The sequence below is a fragment of the Pyxicephalus adspersus genome, chromosome 5, assembly GCF_032062135.1.
Source record: "Pyxicephalus adspersus chromosome 5, UCB_Pads_2.0, whole genome shotgun sequence".
Lineage (NCBI taxonomy): Eukaryota > Metazoa > Chordata > Amphibia > Anura > Pyxicephalidae > Pyxicephalus > Pyxicephalus adspersus.
Window position 1 is genome coordinate 40,602,427 of NC_092862.1, and position 18,973 is coordinate 40,621,399.

At 37.2% G+C, this 18,973-nt stretch overlaps 1 protein-coding gene across 2 annotated transcripts in view; it reads right to left on the reverse strand.

Moving 5' to 3' along the window:
- The window catches only part of MAPRE2 (microtubule associated protein RP/EB family member 2), a 115,539-nt gene that overhangs the window by 59,502 nt on the left and 37,064 nt on the right, over positions 1-18,973 (reverse strand). Inside the window, exon 1 of one of the 2 annotated variants that reach the window (XM_072411249.1) lies at positions 9,190-9,522. The exons of the other annotated variant lie outside the window; for it this stretch is intronic. Within the exon in view, the coding sequence (XP_072267350.1) occupies positions 9,190-9,308 (119 nt within the window). The 5' untranslated portion in view covers positions 9,309-9,522. Of the gene's footprint in view, positions 1-9,189; positions 9,523-18,973 lie in introns of those variants that run through there. 2 annotated transcript variants of the gene reach the window in all.

The window sequence follows — 18,973 nt, forward strand, 5'->3', positions numbered from 1 at the left end:
AATTCTCCTCCTGTATCACTGTCTGTATTAGTCTGTCATTTGCAATCCCTATTTAATGTACAGCGCTGCGTAATATGTTGGCGCTATATAAATCCTGTTTTTAGTCTGTCATTTGCAATCCCTATTTAATGTACAGCGCTGCGTAATATGTTGGCGCTATATAAATCCTGTTTATTAATAATAATAATAATAAAAGAACTCATTGCCTTAAAGTTCTGCTGCTACCATTCCTGTTCTGCTTTATCTCCAGGCTCCTGGGATTTCCAGAGAATATTAGGTAAGGGTCAGTCAGTTGCCCTGTTGACCACTCTACTAATTCTACTAATTTAGCACAATTGTATTACCTCTGGAAATTCCCGGAATTGCATCCTCATTCAGTAAAGAAAAACTTATGACACTGTAAGGCTGACTTCTGAAGCATCTTAGTTACTTGCTTTTAATAATTAATTTGAAAAATATCAGAAAACCAATACATTTTGGCCAGTATGGGGAAAAAAATATTTCCCTAAAAAGTTTTGTGGTTTGTACTTGGTTTTAGCCAGAATTACATAGTGCTACATATTTTTGGCTGGATTGAATAAATAATATTTACTTAGGACAGCACGATTTACTCATTTTCCCCTCTGCATCCTTTAACATTAAAGAAATATGGTAGGCCAGAATTGGAAGTGCATTTGTAGCTGTGTAATAATTCCCTCTGGACCCCTAGTTTTATTTGTGTATCAATTCACATTTTAAAGATTTAGCAGTCATGGAAACAGGATCATTTATGTGCAGGAAGGGACACTTTGTATGAGAAGTCCCTGTCCACCCTTTTAACAAAGCAGAACAGAACAAGCATGCATGTGTGTGAGTGTTACAGCATAAAATGGATAGCAGATGTTTACCATTTCCATTCTACAGGTCACATTTGTGGCTGCATACGTTTTATACAGCGAGCACACTCTGCTAATAAAAGAATTACGTAAACATGTTTTACTCTGTTTCAAGCAGATTGATTTGCTTTGATAGACAGACCAATCCCACATGTGGCGAGATACAAAGTAACCAATCAAAAAAGTTTGGGCTTCTGTCTTTTTACATAGAAAGATATTTTAGGAAATTTCTTCTGATCTCATTTAATTGAATGCAATAAAAATAATTTATATAAGCATGTGTTTCTTATTCCTTACTGAGAAAAAAAGCTGAAAATATCTCTCTTTTTGTTCCAGCAACTGAGCAGATTTCAACGGAGTCAACACCTTGTTTAAACTGTAGATTCCGGCTCTTGTTTGCAAATCATTAACTTCTTTAACAGCGCCTAGGTAAAATCCTGGAACGTTGAGCAGCAAGTAGAGAAAAGTATAGTAACTGGATATTTAAAAGAGAAGGAAAAACCACAGATCCAGGTATAAGGTGTCATCACTGCAGGGGCTAAGCTATTCTTTAGTTTTCATCAGCTTACCATAGTCTGTTATGTGAGCCTTTAAAAGAAATGTTCCTTTTCATGTGGCAGAGACATGGAGACATGAGAGAGAAGGGGAGTAAATTGTGTCATTGCAAGTCTACTGTCACCACAACATCCAACATGTCTAATTCATGGGGAAAAGCAGTGTAAAAAAAAAAAAGTTTAACTTCTAAAGAAATAAACCCTGAAAGTATCCACCCTTTCCTTTGACCATGATAGGCACAGAAACAGATCTGTGATAGCATCTCTGGACTGCAACTTGAAGATGTTTGCATCAGATGGTCAAATAGTTTTTTCAAATTACAACAAACTATTCATATGAGAAAATAAAAGTGTTGGGGGAGCCAAAATAGTTTGCATAGTTGCCTTCCCATCAGCTACAGATGTTCAGTCTGTCAGTAGTTAACAAACCTAATGGCTCTGATTTATTAAAGCTCTCCAAGACTAGAGAAGATAGACTTTTATGGGAGAACCAGGATGATCCAACCTGTAATGGATTTCATAAAATCCATTACAGTGGTCCTTAAATCCTGGACTACATTCATTACAGATTTGTTGGATCATCCAGGTTCTCCTAAAAAAAATTCTATCTTCTTTTACAGTCTTGGTGAACTTTCATCAATCAGGACCATTTTGTTTGTCCCACCCCGTGAGTTCACTTTTCTCTCTGTTCTTTCCTATTACTTTTTTTTTCCTACGACTAGAAAAGTCTTGTTAAAGAGATGCAGAGGTTCCACAATTAATAAAAGCTTCCCCCACCCAAAGGTACTGCGTATTTACTAAAATAATCCAAGCAAATTTATTAAGCTTTTGGTGCTTGGCAGAAAAAGAAGAGAACCACAAAACATCTTCGTTCGCTGCCAAGAACAGGAGAAGCAAATATGCACATAAAAATCCTTGGTGTGTCTAGCATCATTTCACTATGATATTTGTAAATTAAGTTGTCTAGCCAGTACGATACATGACATACTTGTAGACAAAATGGGCCTGATTTCTTAAAGCTCTCCAAAAGTGGAGAAGATAGACTATCATGGTAGAACCTGGGTGATCCATCAATCCAGAAATGGATTTGGTCCAGAATTTGAACATTTAAACATTTGCTAACAAACAGAAAATTACTTTTATTTAGTCCATTCCAGGTTTGCAGGATCACCTAGCATTAATAAATCAGTCCCTATGGCTGCAAGATGTGCAGAGAACCACAGTACCTACTCTTGGCACAGGGTAAAAATTAGCTTTTTTACCATGCTAAAATTCACATTTGTTGCATGTGTGAGGGGAACAAAACATCTCATAGATCACTGATTTCGCTAAGGTTGATATAAATTGATATGAACTGGCAAAAATACTGACTGAATTTCATATATGAGCTGAACCATACAACAAATGCTATAGTTTGCCACAGTAATAAGGGTCACCAAGATGAATACATTACATTCACAAGGGCCTACTCACAGCAGAGACTGAATATTAATGAAAACTATTACACAAAAAGCACATTTGTTGACCATCACCAACAGTCAGGTTCTAGATACATTTTCTAAGAGTAGGATACAAATTTGACTAATGGTACTGTTTATTTAAATTTCTTTTGTTCATACAAAGGATTTATTTGTTACTCTATGACATTTTTTTACAGTAAAACATTTGAAAATTATTCGGGAAAGCGGTTAAGGTAAAAAATTACGCTTCTAGCTTTTCCTGGAGTGTTCAGTGTTAGGACAAACCCGCCGGATGCTCCAACAATAGTCAGCCATCATATGTACATCCCATCTACCCTACCCTGCAAATCTTGGTGGAATCGTTCACCTTGCTCATCACTGACTTCACCAATGTTTTTCGGGAAGATAGATAGATGGCTATGAAGAAAATGCACCTTGATGCTCATATTGCAACCAAGCATTTTGTAGCTCTCCAAGAGTTGCAGGACAATTTCTGTGTAATTATTTGCTCGCATGTTTCCAAGAAAGTCCTTGACAATAGCTTTGAATGATAACCAAGCATTTTTTTTTACTTCTCACATGGTTCCAATGAAATGTGCATCTTTGATGAGCGAATCTGTGAACCATCAAACACACCGGCCTTTATTTTTTTATTAAGTGACAGGCTAGGAAATGCTAAAATTCTTCACAAAGAGAAAGTGAATGGCCAATTGGGACTGACCCAAATATATTGCCATTGTGAAGGAGGACACACTTTAAGCTCCGCTTTGAGCTATGGATGAATGGTCGCCATTCAGTTGAGGTATAGATTGGAATTCCCAATTCCTCCATTAAACCAGGTATGTTATGGCAATACCCAAAGTCACTGTCAGTTCTAAAGTACTGCAGAAATGCAATTTCTCTGGTTCGAAAGTACGATACCTTTTTCCTTTTTCAAGTAAGATTTTCCCACGCAGTCTTGAAGCTAATAGTTCTGAAACCTTCTTCGATAGTCTCAAATCACGTGCTAAATCACTCAACTCATGCTGATCAAATTCCTTACAGAGTCCTCTTCAATTTCAAACTCTTCATCATTGTTGTCACCTAGTTCACCACCATAATCATGTTCTTCAAGAGAGGGTAGTGTAACGAAAACCGGCACTGGGATTTCATCTGAATGAGCCACTGGGCGTATAGCCAATGGTAGACTAGGATACTCTGTGTTAAATTTATTATTTTTTTGTTATATCCTGTTATATCCTTTTCACTATACAAAAGTAACAGTCACTGAAATGATCTCCTGGCTCCCGCCAAATCATAGGTATACCAAATAGCATCTTATCACGTGTTCCCTTTGTCTACATCAGTAAACCCTCATAACACTGTTTGCACACCTTTTAAGGGCCCGAGACTTATCTTGATCACCAAGTTTAACTTTGAAATATGCCAAAAAGGCTTGCTCTACAAATGTTCTGATGTTCGCCCTTTCACTGGGAATGGTGAAACGGCCACAGATATAACAAAAGGAATCAGGGTTGTTTAGTCACTTACGACGAGAAACAGCAGAGCCAGACATGATCTGAAAGAAAGGAAATACGTGTGTAAGTAGAAAAATAAATGTTGCTTATTCACTGCGTAGAGTAGCGCACAACCTCTGACCACACTGTCTTGCGTGTAAATGAATCGCCTATACAACTCCATGCTACAGTAATCCCGTTATTATAAGCGGTAGAGAAAAAACCTGACGTGATAGAGGAAAACTAACTGCACTTTTAGAATTAGCATACCTATTTTAGTGTAAAAAAGCTTAAAAATTGAAGTCAACAAAAAAATGTATTCAAAGTTGTTCCCCATTGTTATATGCATCTAAGGGAAGGACTATAGCGTATAGCACAGGATGGGCTTCATGGTGCCTAAGGTATGTTTGTTTTTTCTAGGCAACCTTCTCAACAGTTTTATTACTCTGTACAGCACAACCACTGCAGAGATAAATGACTTCTCAGAAGTAATGATGTACGTCTATCTGTCCATTAGAACAATTAGGGCCATCCATTAGAGCAATACAATCACCAATGTGCACAGCATGTTAAATGAACTGTAAACAAACCACTTCTTGGCATGGCCATCAGGTAACTTCCTCAGCAAGATAGCCCTCTGAAAAGCTTTACTTTTGTAAATTGACAAGTTTTACTTTTGTAGAGTAAAAACAAAATATTTTTCTTTTGTTCAGTTTAGCCAGTTTTCACAAATTCCTTAAAAAGTGATGTGCAAACATCAACCCCATGTCAGGAGAGACATCCAAAACCTGTAGTAACAGAGGACTGCTTATACATTGACAAATTGTGTGATCGGACACCAAAGTACCATGAATGCGTAGGTCATCTACGTAGGTGCTGTGTTGAATTCTTATATTTGTTTAAAGATTCTAGACCATAAAGCTTTTGCAATTGGTATTACAAGAGGAAAAACATGTTCAACAAAAGGTCAAAACAACCCAACAAAAGAATTGCTCCAAAAAAACAAGATCCTACAATATACTGTGGATATTTTTTGCTTAAATATTGTAACACAGAATATGTCAAAGCAAAAATTAACCACAACAGCATTTCCAGTGTAGGAAACTAGATGGAACCTGACTTGATGTTTCATCACAAATATATACTGTTTTCATGGACATTACTACACTTTTAAAGTAATTTAAGCAAGGGAACACTACACCAGCATTTAGATTGGGCCTAGTTTACATTATCATTTTCCCCTACATTGGGCCTGATTATTAAAGTTGTCCAAGACTGGAGAGGATACACTTTTATCAGTGAACCTAAGTGATCCAAAAAACCTGGAATGGATCTGGTTCAGGATTGAAAACATTTGCTATCAAATAGCAAATGACTTTAGGTTTCTAGGTTTGCTGAATCATCCAGAATCACTGATGAAAGTGTATGCTTTCCAGCTTTGGAGAGCTTTAATAAATCAGACCCATTGTGTTTAAACGCCAATGTGTGTGATAAATAAATACCTTTAACTTAACTTAACTTTAACTGTAATGTGCCAGTACACAGAGAGTTATTGGGCTGCATAGATAACCCAGCTTGCAGTGTTTAAAAGGTTCATAAAAACCAATAAATGCCCAAAAACTGTGCATAATTGACCCATCTATTTTAGTGGGTGTTTATGAGTATTTTTGGGGTGCTTATTGGCATTCCTCCCTCTTCTCTATTATAACAGCATTGGTTAAAATTCATGTAAAAATGTTAAAAATGCATATACAGTATTGTTTGGGGAGTTTTAAATGTTTTAAAACAATAATATAATAATGTGTGTAATATAGGTATTAATAATATGCTTATATGTAATAATAATGTATACCAGGCCTGGTAGAAACAAAGCCATTGCTGCACAAAGCTATCCAGATTCCCAACATTTTATAGCTGATATGGTAGCTTCAACATAGTGACTGATTCAGTGGCATCCTACCAGATTGTAAGCTCTTCGGGGCAGGGTCCTCTCCTCCTTTATCACTGTCTGTATTAGTCTATCATTTCCAATCCCTATTTAATGTACAGCGCTGCGTAATATGTTGGCGCTAAATAAATCCTGTTTATTAATAATAATAATAATAATCAATTCCACTGCATAAAATACCAGATATTGTAAGTTTGTAGCCAGAAGCAGAATAAACCCATGTGTCATAAACCCTTGTTGCAAAGAGATCAAAATATGAAAATGAACTCCAGAACATACAGAATGTGCAGAAAATGTTCTTGTAGAATCTGACATGGGCATATTAGATATAAAGGTTTATAACTGTACACCCAGGAGTTGCATCATTGCTGAACTACTGAAGCTCTCCAATTTAGCCTTCACTTGTCAGCAATCCTACTGCTTACACAGAAATAAGCCTTAGGCATATTAGCACACTGTCCTTGCATCTCCTGTATTCAAAAACAAAAACAAGTACATGTGTGGTCCTCTGCTGCTGGATGGCTGTAAGCATACCAATGGTTTTGTCCTTCCACATAATGAAACATGCAGGTCACATGGAAACCCTGACTTTATACTTCTATGTAATCATTACAGGTTTAAAAAGTGTTAGGATCACTAACTATAATTCTTTCCTTTTTTATTCTAATTTTTGAAATAGATGGTCTGCTGATATGCACACTACCCTACCCTTAATACCAAACAAGCTGAGTAATTTGAAGTCTATGACCACCTTGCTTTATAATCAATAGAAGATGTGTTCTGTGTTTGCTTGCTTCCTTTGCCCTCCCTTCCCGGCACAGCATGCCAAAGAAAGTTATATGGTTATAAATGGGTAAGCAGAATATAAATAAAGTGTTTTTCCCCAGAGCCATTTTTTTAGTACCTTGGGGTTTTATTATGTGGTCAGTTTTCAGATTTCAGAATTCTATAAACATCCAGTAACTTTGCTGTAATAAAACCATTGCTGGTAACTGTCCCTGCAGTATACAGATTTATTACAGACTCCTATGTGCTATAGAAGCCAGTGATACTTTTTAAACGGTTTTATAATGTAAAACAAACTTAAAAATGTACAAAAAAGTCAAAAGGTCCAATGCCAGCTTGAAATGTTCTTGGCAAACCTTTGGGTACCCAAAAACATGTTTTTACTATACCAGGTTTTCGAGCAGTGTATTAATATTGTGGATATACAGCCATGTGGAAATTAGTATTTTTATTTCTTCCACAAGCTATTCAGATAACGCTGAGCTATGTTTGACGTGTTGCGATTGGCAACACACATCCTTTTCTATTCTTGGTGCACTGGTCTACAAAGCCAGTGAACCTCCATAATGGGTTTTCTATTTTTTAAGCTAATCGCAGATGAAGAGTGATAGCTGCAGACAGAAGAGGATGGAAAAAGACATTAGCTACCATTTACACATTTGTCATGTTAGAATACCCAGCCCATGTTTCTGTAGTAATCAGTGCATACAAATTAATCAAATTATAGCAGAGGTATTCATTTGTACATATAGCAGCGGAAGATAGATGATGTGAACGAGCTAATTACTACTGTACATCCATGTCATTGAAAATGAGAATGCAAATTTCATGAAAACATAGCTTGCGGCGTTCTAGAAGAAGCCTGCCTTTTATAACCCCTTAGAGATTCCACACCACATTAACAGGCTCACCTTGCTGTGACAACCGCACCACCAGCCAAACAATATGTAGTAAAACAAGACTGCTGTCAGGGCCATCTCCCCTCTGAGAGCAAATGATGCAATTCATTTTCCTTGAAAAGGAATGCAAAGGGCCAGCAAAGAAAAAAAGCCATGCATAGGAGATATATATATCTCATGACATATACCATGTGCATTATTTCAATGCAGGCGAGAGATAGAAAGGCAAAGACTGACATAGGCTGATATACTGGGATAGATTAATCAAAGCTATTTTTATGTAAGGCTGTCTTACAACCACCATTATAATAAATTGCAAGGTCCACTGTGAGAAGGGGTTAAGTAAAGCCATGACCCTGTGACCTCTACAATCAGTGATCCCACCAATGGAGAAGCTAGCCCTTTACAAAGCCCCATCAATCTGCTGCTTTACCATTGCAGGCTACAGCTTAGCCCAGAAAGGATTCTCATGTTTTTCTCTAAGCATTGAGCAGGAACAAGCTGTCTCTGTCTCCGCTTTCATTTCCTTCCGTCTTCAAATAACTATATCAAGCGAAAGGGTAAAAAAAAATGGCTCCATGCTGCCAGTAAGCGTGGGATTCAATCAAATGTCATCAGAATAATAAAAACCTGAATACCAGCAGGATTATTAAAATCAATTGTGATAATCCCACTAAACGGAGATTATGAGTGGAAATAAAGCCTGTGTTTATTGGTATGAACAGATCTGTGCCTCTGCATACAACGACCCATTTAAGCAGCAGGCGTGTTGGTGATTCAAGGCATCACACTGACCTCAAAAATGGCTTCTCTGCAATGTTATATAATTGTCAGCGCATATGATATTTGCAAGGTGCAAATGACAGCGGCTTACTACTAGAGGTTGCTAAAAAAAAACCTTTTTCTTGTTCCAGTAAGCAGGCAGCTCAACGCTTTCCAATGACATAACATCCTAGTAACATGAAGGTCCAGCACACGCCTGGTGAGGGGATTTAAACCAGCACCCCGGGGGAAGGGTTATTCACTGGCTGCTGCAAAGACATCACATACAACATAAAGCAAAAAAAGAATGTATGTCTGAAGGGTGTGAAACATATTGGTGTCCAGCAATAACATTCCCTCCCGGCCTTGCTTGCTTTTGGTACAATACACTCCAGCCCCCCATCATTACCTGTAGGAACGCTCCCCACGTACGGTGTGCTTCCTGAAAGGAATGATGCTCCCATTATCATGAATGATGTCGTTGTTGTTTTCTCCATTTGGGGACAGCGTTTGGGTAGGACCCGGCATTGATGCTGTCCCAGTAAAGAGTGAAGAATAATTCAATGAATCAAAAAATGACAACGTTGATGGCGCTTATAAGGATTTTTCAGCCTTTGGTGTTGGCCAGTGGGCTACAGGCAGGCACAGATCTCACTACTACTGCTGCTGCTGCTGCGCCACGGATTGCTCTTCCTCCCTCTCTCTCCTCTGTCTACAGCCTGACGTCAAAACAGCCTGGAGCAGCATCCTGGTCACATGACTAGGTCCCTTGCCATGGCAACCAGCTAACTCATCAGATCCCTTCAATTCTCATACATAGAATACACGCTTGCAGTGCTATTATAGCAAAAGATCCAAAAATATTCATAACACAGACACACTAGCACAAGGAAGGGAGGAAGGCTGTAGGAATAGGTTACATATGACATGTAAAAAGCACCAAGATACTGATAACTGAGCTCCCCCCTCCTCCATTCCACCCATTTCTTTACACACCCCTCCAACTCTTCCTCCTCCTCCCTCTCTGCTGCACCACTGAAAAAAAAAGCAGCTCAGCCTACTGAACAGCTTTTCCTCTGTCCATTTCCTTTCAGCTCTTTGATATGCAGCTGTGCACACAAAGATCTATTCACTACCAGGCAGTGTTCAAGCAATGTGCAGAAGGGCTGGGACTGGTTTACATGCAGGGAAGAAGTGGTAAAAATCAGACCAGAGCAACGCCCTGCAAATGAATGTATTCCCAAATATATTACACCACCGCCAATCACACATTGCATCCAATAAAGACAACACATGCACAGAATGTCTCCAAAAAATATATATACTACTGCCTAAGCAGGATAATAGGCCCACTTCACATTACACATCACTGATACAAAGGCAACAAATTTGCATGCTGTGTCTTTAGGGTATATATTTCCTAATTAAAATACGATCACCCTGTAAAAAACTGACATCTTGAATATTTATTATGCCAGAAAAAACGGAATTAAAAGAAGCTAGAAAATAGCATGGTAAGAATTTTGCATGAGGGCCCTGTGGATTTATGCTAAATCAGAAAAAATATAATTTGTAAATGTGTGTCAAAGACCAAATAAAAGCAGGCAGTGGTTTTATATCTGAATAAGAGTGCATGGTTTTGATAAATACTGTCAATGAGAAGTGAAATATTTGCTTACAATGATGGTTTTACTATATAACACAATTATTATAACAGAACAGAGCAGGCTATAATGTATGGAATGAGAAGGAGACATCTGCCTGTCCTTGAATGACATGCCTAAGGCACTTGTAATGATACATGCCATGCTAAGCACAATTTGCACATACTTGCAGAGACCTTGTGCCATATTTATTGTGCTGCCCCGTCATACCCCAGTCAGCTTGCAGGCCTTGGTGCCATACTAACAAAGTCAAATAGACACACAAGGGGTTCCAGAGTTGTGAGGGTGTCTAAAAACTGTAAAACGTTTGGTAAAACAGTCTGGAAGGGTAAATAAACTATCCATCTACCTGAGTTTAGTTCTAAGTGCAGTAACCCAGGAAAGGAGAAAGTTAAGGTTAAAGAACCGAATGCACAAACTGTACAGGCAAAACTGTGTGACAAACCATGCTGGTAGACAGGACAATACTTTTCACATGGGAAGTTATTACTGGCCACCACAAATTTATAAAAAGCTTTGTGCTGCCCATGGCAGTTTTGCAAAAATCTGATTGACTGGCAGCGAAAGAAACACACTTGATCCTTACTTCCACTTAAAGAGTAAACTCAGATTTTTTACTTTACATAAAAGGGTATATAATCTTTTTTTGTTAGTGTAAAAAAAAAGGGTGCAGCTTCTCCCTTTAATTTTCGATCGACGAGGTGATCAAGAATGAATGGGAGTGCAAAGCCTCCTGGGATACCTACGTCATGCATCTTGGGAGGCTGTTGGCTGCTCCTTCTGAGCACGCCCCATCTACCTCACCCGATCCCGCGCCTGTGCAGTGCGAGATCGGTTGATGTAGAAAGAAGAAAATAAAAGAAGAGTAAAGAAGATGGCGGCACCTGGCGCTCCCTCTGCGCCAGGCCGAAGACTGATAGCAGGACAACACGGGACCCTATGAAAGAAACCTCCGGACAGATAGACTGATGTGCGGGATTTAAGGTAAGTGTGATTTTATTGTTTTGGTTTAGTTTTGAATTTAATTCCTCTTTATTAGCAAAGCATTTGCAGAACGAGGAAGATGTCCAACAGGATGTAAAAGCTCTTCTATTTAATAACACATCACAAGATATCTAAGATGTATCTAAAATGTTTATTTTATTCCCTTCAGAGAATACTTGATAATCACCAGCAATGTTTACATTCAGGAAATAATCATGTAGTTATCAATATATGTATGGCAATCCACACATATACATACATTATTACCAGCCAGGCCATATACAAACTAATTGCTCAGTAACAAGTGGAAATGAGGATAGCCATTTGAGTGTCGAACGGGTATTCACACTGTTTGAAAACACATTAAAAAATCCCCCTTTAAAAAGGCCACAAAAGTTTTCTTAAGTGATACACAGGCTTTTCACCGTGGATGTTAGTGACTAGTCAATTAACAGGTGACCAATTTCTCCCCTTAAACATAAGCAGCCTAGTAGGAAAAGTGAATACATTAAGTTGAACATGCATTGAGGCTTGGAGCAGAAAAAAAGGGGAAAGGGAGGTAGCATCTGGGAAAACAATGGTGCCAAGCTTTTCAAAGCAGATAATTTATTTTGTACTGACATGGACTGTTCCAAAGATCCTAGATCAGAGTCTAATAAAACAAAAACCAAAACCCTGGGACTGGGACAAAACCGTACGTGAATGAAATGACAATAAATTATTCAGTTTTCTGATCTCCTATCCGTGAGTTTCCCTTGAGCTGAATTACACGCTGTAGGATGTTATTCAGTCTGAATGGGTTCCCTCCTTGCCCTAATAAGGTGGCACCAGGTCGCACTTGTCACTCTTTTTCCATAATGTTTGAGGAAGGTTTGGCCAAACCTAGATTGCAAATGAAAGAGAGAGTTGTGCAGTACTTCTGTTAGATCTCGTCCTGAGGGTGAATAGATCATATCCATATGATGAACTGACCTCAAAAGTATTTAAACAGAATATAACAGTAGTTGCAATCTATGAGTACAGTGGGTGTCAACTGAAGCTCCCAGTATCACCAAAGGGCTCTGTATAATGATCAGAATATCTATTGGGAGGACTTTCAAAGACACCAGACATGGTAATGAAAATGATGTCCAGTGTTGGTGTCCAAGATTGGGGACAAATGGTAGGATAGGTTGAAGAACAAATACTTGGAGCAGAAAACAGTGAGAGGCCAGGAAAGTGTTACATATAGCAAAAAGATACAAATACTATTACTCCTTTATAGACCAATTATCCCACTACTGAAGTTCAAGGGGTACAAATCCAGTAGCATAGGGCACCGTGTGGCCCTCAGGCTGTGGGTTGGGCACTAAGAGAGTATCAGCAACTTCAATACACTGAACTCAACTTCAATATACTCTTAATACTTACCAATATATTGTTAATTAGTATATCTTATATGACAAATAGTAATACTTTTGTTACATATGCTTTAAGGAAATGTAGCACCTATTAGACCACCCAGTAATACATTTACAAAAAGGTTTGCTGATATTAAGCATACAGTGGTATTTTCTCTATTTATACATGAATATGAAATTACTACGTACTTAGAGAATGAAAATTTGCAGAAACTACACACTTGTTTGTTTATAGATGGTAAGAGAAATATTTGGATGCATACATTTTCCAGGGTGTTTGCCTGAGTTCTCTATCCATTCCAATGTCTCTCCTATATAAACCAGATTATCTTTCATTCCTATCTTTTAATGATGAATCAGGATACAGTCACATAAGATAAAAACCAGCCACGAGAACTGATGTGTTTCACACATACAGTGCTTAGTCATAGACAAAAAGCCCTCTAGTCTATAATACTCCTTTTGTATTTATATACATGTGTGTGGCCTATATGGTTTATAGCTTACATAGTTTATTTTAATTATTTGGAAAAAAAGACAAACTTTGGCTCATGTCAGACACCTCACAAGTGAATTTATAAATCTGGATGAATTCTTGATGTGTTTACAATGCATTTACACAATACGTTCCAGTGTGGTGTAAAATGTACCCATGCAGTGTGCATCCCCCCATATTGCTGGGGTTAAATGTTTGTTTCATCTTCAGAGCTGTGATAAAGTACAAATATCTAATCTATTTCTTGTTCCCCTAGCAGCCAGTCCTATTCTCTGTTTTTTTACTCTCCTGGGTTGCAGACGTCTTTTGAAGTCCTTATATACAATGCAGGGCCTCTGGTCCTTGCAATAGAGATGATAATGAACAGCCTGCAACCAGTGAAAAAAGGGAAGAAGCTTCAGGAGAGTGGGTGTGAAACACAGAGAATGTCTACAATAATGAGGAATAAGGTAAATATTTATTTGTACCTATCCTAATTCATAGACAAAACAAGAATTAAACCCATGTAGACATGGAAGGTGGGGGGTGGGTGGGTTTCAGGTTATTCACTGCAAGGTTAAATTTTACTGCAGCTTAGAATTAGGCTTTAATTCAGAAAGGGTGGAAAAGAAATGTGGTTGGTACAGACAAACCCAAATTAATTCTCATCTTCTATTCTTTGGTTTTGATGAATCGGCCTGAAATTTTTTCAGTTCATTGATGCATGGCCCTATAAGTTAGAAAAGATTCTTATCCATAATAGCTGATGGCCAGTATTAGCACCAATATATCAGGATACCATATGCAAGGCATCCTCATCTTTACAATCTGCTAACAGGCAGCACACAACTACCACTTCAAGTTGTGGTCATTCAGTGCTTAAAAGATGCCTAAATACAGTCAACATGTTCACTGTTCTTTGCACTCTGGTTCAGGCCAAGTGCCAGGCACCATGTAGCTTTCTCAGTGAATCTTCCCAGTCATCAGCTTACCAGCTGGCGATGGATTGTACAGCGTTATTAAGAACATCAGGATTTACATATCTGTCATCATCAACAGTTTAGGGAGAAGGAGCTGTAGCAAATTTAAAAAAATGTTTATTTTTCCAAGTACAAGATACTATAACCCGTTAAAAGAAACTTTTTATGGAAACATTTTTATCATGAATTATTACGAAAGCCATTTTGTAAGTTGGTGTTAAAAATATAAAATTTACATTTTATATATATGGAACACCAAAAATGTAAACATGTCACTGCCTTTCAATCATGGCAACAATGTAGGGGTATACACGATGCAGAACAGCTGAAGAACTGTGATTTCTGGTTCATGTGTTGGTTCACTGCTTTTGTCTGCAGTTTTTTTTCAACTACATGATATGAATTGATTATAAGATGGGAATTGAACCCCCTGCCTGGCCTTCACTTTCAGAGTGATAAACTTTATGGAATGGCCCATCTCAGAATCCAGACAGCAGAAACGTGATATAACAAAGTTTGCCAACATTCTTGCAATGTATATGGCTAACCTGTGGAGAATTTCTTAATGTAATTTTCACTTTGGAGCCCCAGTCTAGTTAAACTAATAAATTTATGAGAGTTATCTGAATCACATATTGAGTTCCTATGTCGATGGGAGCTGCATTGGCAAATAGCCCGCAACAATCTCTTCATTCTGCCCAATTCCAGAGCTATTATTAGGCAAACAAATGGGTCACTATCACTTGATTGGGGAATATAGAACTGTAGAGATAGATAAGAAAGTGGCACTTAAGGAAGATCTTATAGATAATAAAGTGATATGAGCTATTGAACTTGTACCCTGCCAGGCACCAGGTGGGTAATTTAACACAGTAGTGTCCACCTAAACCTGCAATATAATTTAGGTAGTTGGCTTTTAATTTCTATTTCTTACAAGCAGCTACCTAATTATCCCTGCATGACTATTTTTTTCCCTAAAGACTAAAGATGGCATATGTTCCACATATGTTAATAAACTATACTTTGTAAAAGAAGGCTTTAGATCTGATTGAAACTTCTGCAAAGGATTAGCTCTGCACTCACAGTTCTAACATCTATTTTTAATGTAACTCTTTTGATCTCAAGTTGCCCAATTTAAACACCATATAATGTCACATGGCCACACAAAAGAACCAACATTGTATAGAGCAACTTCTCAGTATGGACAATTTTACTCTATTCTTAATCCAAAAAAAATGTGTTTTATGTAATGTGAGGTTTCCTGCTGATACTTCAACAAATAAACTATTTAAGGATCGGTTTATTTTTGATAAGCATCAATGTCTTATTACTAATAGAAAAAGCACTTTTGTAGTAGTAGGGACATTTTAAATTCAATAAACACATCCATGCTAACTTGGAAGATGAACAAAAAGCCAAGTGTCTGCCAAGTGGCCTAAATGCACCGTATGACTTACATTTATGCATAATTTGTTGTGGTAGCCAAAAAAAGATTATTGTATTGCAGTCCAAGGAAAATGTGGTAGTTATGGATGCCTAAAAGAAAATCATTCTGTGAAGGTTATATAATACATATCTAATTACATCTTAAGTATCACAATAAAAGAAGACAAAACCTTTATGTAACTTTCTTCTATAAAATAATTAGCATACAGTGCATAATATACCACTAGCTAATCACCTGAATTAATGAGAAATTAGAAGGGGCTACACTTGGAGGTAACTGTGTAAGGGAACCTGTCCAAACACCATCAGTTAACTACATGGTGGCCTTATTGCCTTTAGTGATCATTTGGGACTTGGCACTACAAGAGCGGTCTTCCTTCACCTGTGTTCGGTGATTGAGATTGTGTTATTTCTATTCTGGACTTGTATTGAAAAATGGTCCTTGTTTAAAGGTCATTGCATACATATAAACAAGTAACCATGTACTAGCATTAGAGCTAGCTCTTAGTGGTGTAAACTGTGCGTTCAGCCTCCAAATGTACTCTTATATTCAACTTGGCATGCAACATTGATAACATTTAGCCCTACCATGGCTGGCATTATTTTCTTATGGTCTTTAACCTGAATCCAGTGGATAGATGTTGCACATAATTGTTTGAAAACAGACTTTAGAAACATTGTAAAAAGACCACCCAATACTACATTGCACTACATGTTTTAACCTCAGGATAAAGTCATATCCAGTGGACTTTCAGACTTTACCCAGGTTACCATACTTCTTAGATATTACTAATTGTTTTGCTATTTAATTTACTTGGTGGATGTGTTCTTAATGTAGACCTATTTACATTTTTAAGCATATGTTTAAAACACAAGCATGTTTCAAGTATTTTTATATAAAGTTTGCAACAGTTTAGGTATGTAGGCCATACTTTCTGCTTGTGATCTCAAGGAGGAGATCTGTTTTGTTAACTCTTCACAGTCTTTAAATATTGTGACTTTCATAAGGCATTGAGCACCCACAGAACTCACTGCATAGGATATGGGCAAGACAATTTTATTTACCACAAATACTAATGCTATATGTCAATGTTGCTGTTTCTTGCTGTAAATTTTGATATCAACAACCAATTTAGGCCAAATCCAATAGTTTTCTTGTAGATTTTATTGTGCTAATTACAAAAAAAAAAAAACTTTTTCTATGTATCACGTGACACAAATTTATGATTACAGTTACAGTAAACTTTACAATTTAGAAATAACAAGACTGTGTAGGATTTTAATACTTTGTTCACCAAAAATTGTAGGGGCATGCATCACTAGCAGTATGAGACATTTTTGTAATTCACCGCCTTTATATAGTTAATTATTGTAAGTCTGTATGAGTCAGTTTCACTGCAATTTTCTTTCATTTATGTACCATGTCAATGACTGACTCATAGCATCAGTACTGACTCCAAGCTATTATATACAAAGTTATTTCACATGGCTCTGCTACTTGTTAAACATCAGCAGAAATTTTGGCATTTACTCCAGAGTGGCGCTGAGAACTAATTAAAACATAGCTTTCATGTGTGTACATCGACATGAATGTAGGCCATATGGTGCCTTGCAGCACAGCTTATTCATTAACTCAGGATACCCAATTTACAATCAATATCTTGTTCCAATTTTAACAGCTTTCAGTGTGGCCCTTAATCCAAAAATGTTTTTGCTTTGTTATAGAAAAGGCAACAGTATATTGAAAATTGTACCTTGTGTTATAAATTCTTCCTGAAAAATAAATGTGTGCCTATTATCTGTTGTGCTGCTCCGTCTAACTGCTAGTCTGCAGACATGCCACTGGATCGAGTAATCCTGCAAAGCTCCCCGCGGCTGGCACCTTGCTAGCCACTAGTCTGCTTTTACACGTCTGACAGCTGGCATCAGTGAGCAATATTGGTACCACCCATTGTCACCCTAATCTCTGTCCTCTTTGCTCAAAATTCCAACATGAGGAAGCAGAGGCCTTCTTCTACAATCTTCTACACACAGATATAATGAAGGACAAAGAATGGCAAGTCAGCAATGGAGAAAGATCAACCACAGGTGGAGCACATGCAATATTAGCAAGTGCCCCAATTTCCTCTTTTTTTTTTGACACAGCTTTTAAAATTTAGTTCTTTAAAGCTGAACTCCAGCAAATTAAAAGGCAAAACCAGTCCATTTCTATAATTGTAATACAATCAGAAATATACAAAAACATTTTTTTTTAAATACTAGGTATTGAAATTGGCTTGGTATTAGCCTACTGATTTTTTTATACAGAAGAATTTAGACTGGGGAAGGAAGCAGTGAATTTTAACCTACAGCACTGTAAAGCAGAGTCACGAGCCTACATACATAAATATAGCTACCCCACATATATGACATACCGGTAATTACAAGTCATATAAAGAAATAAGGCTTTTAAAACAAACACACAAATATATTAGTTACATATTAACATAACATGTTGACCTTTTTTTGTACACAAATGTCTATAAGTTCCATTAAATATAATTATTATTGTAATTGAAAAAAATCAATTGAATGTAACAATTTTATTACATGAGATAAATAAATTAAAAAGCAATAACCTAAGCATTTAGATAAAAGGTGTAGCAAATTGTGTCTTAAAATTGTTCTGGGAATAGTTACCCTCCCATTAGTTATACATTACAGACAATGCACCACCCAATGACTTCAGATACAGAACATTTGAAACTGATGATGTAATTTATGAGCCACTAAACCGTGGTGATTTTCCCAGTGATTATATAACAAATAACTGGTCTGAGTTGTCAGTTAAAGTAGTAACCACGGCATTATTTTCAGTTAAAGCAAAAATATAGCCTTAGTATTAAATATAAGAATACATGCCTTCTCTTCTATATGTACCAAATGTAACAATTCACTGCCAGTGAAACTCTTCTTCATTCACTGTAGGAACAATACAATCACACATCTTGTCACTCTTTTACTAAAACTGTGACCTCCCCATTAAAATAATATACCTAGGCCATAGTCTTACAAAACATGAAAATATGTCAGCAAAGTTGCAAGGGTAAAGTATGTGTGTCACATGGAAAACTAATTGGTAGAACTGTAATTAGTATAATAGTAATAGATATAAAGTAACTACATTCAAAGAGAAACTTTACACAGAGAGCCCAATTTATCCCTGCCAATACGGTTATTTTGGCAGGTATTCTCTCAGATTGAG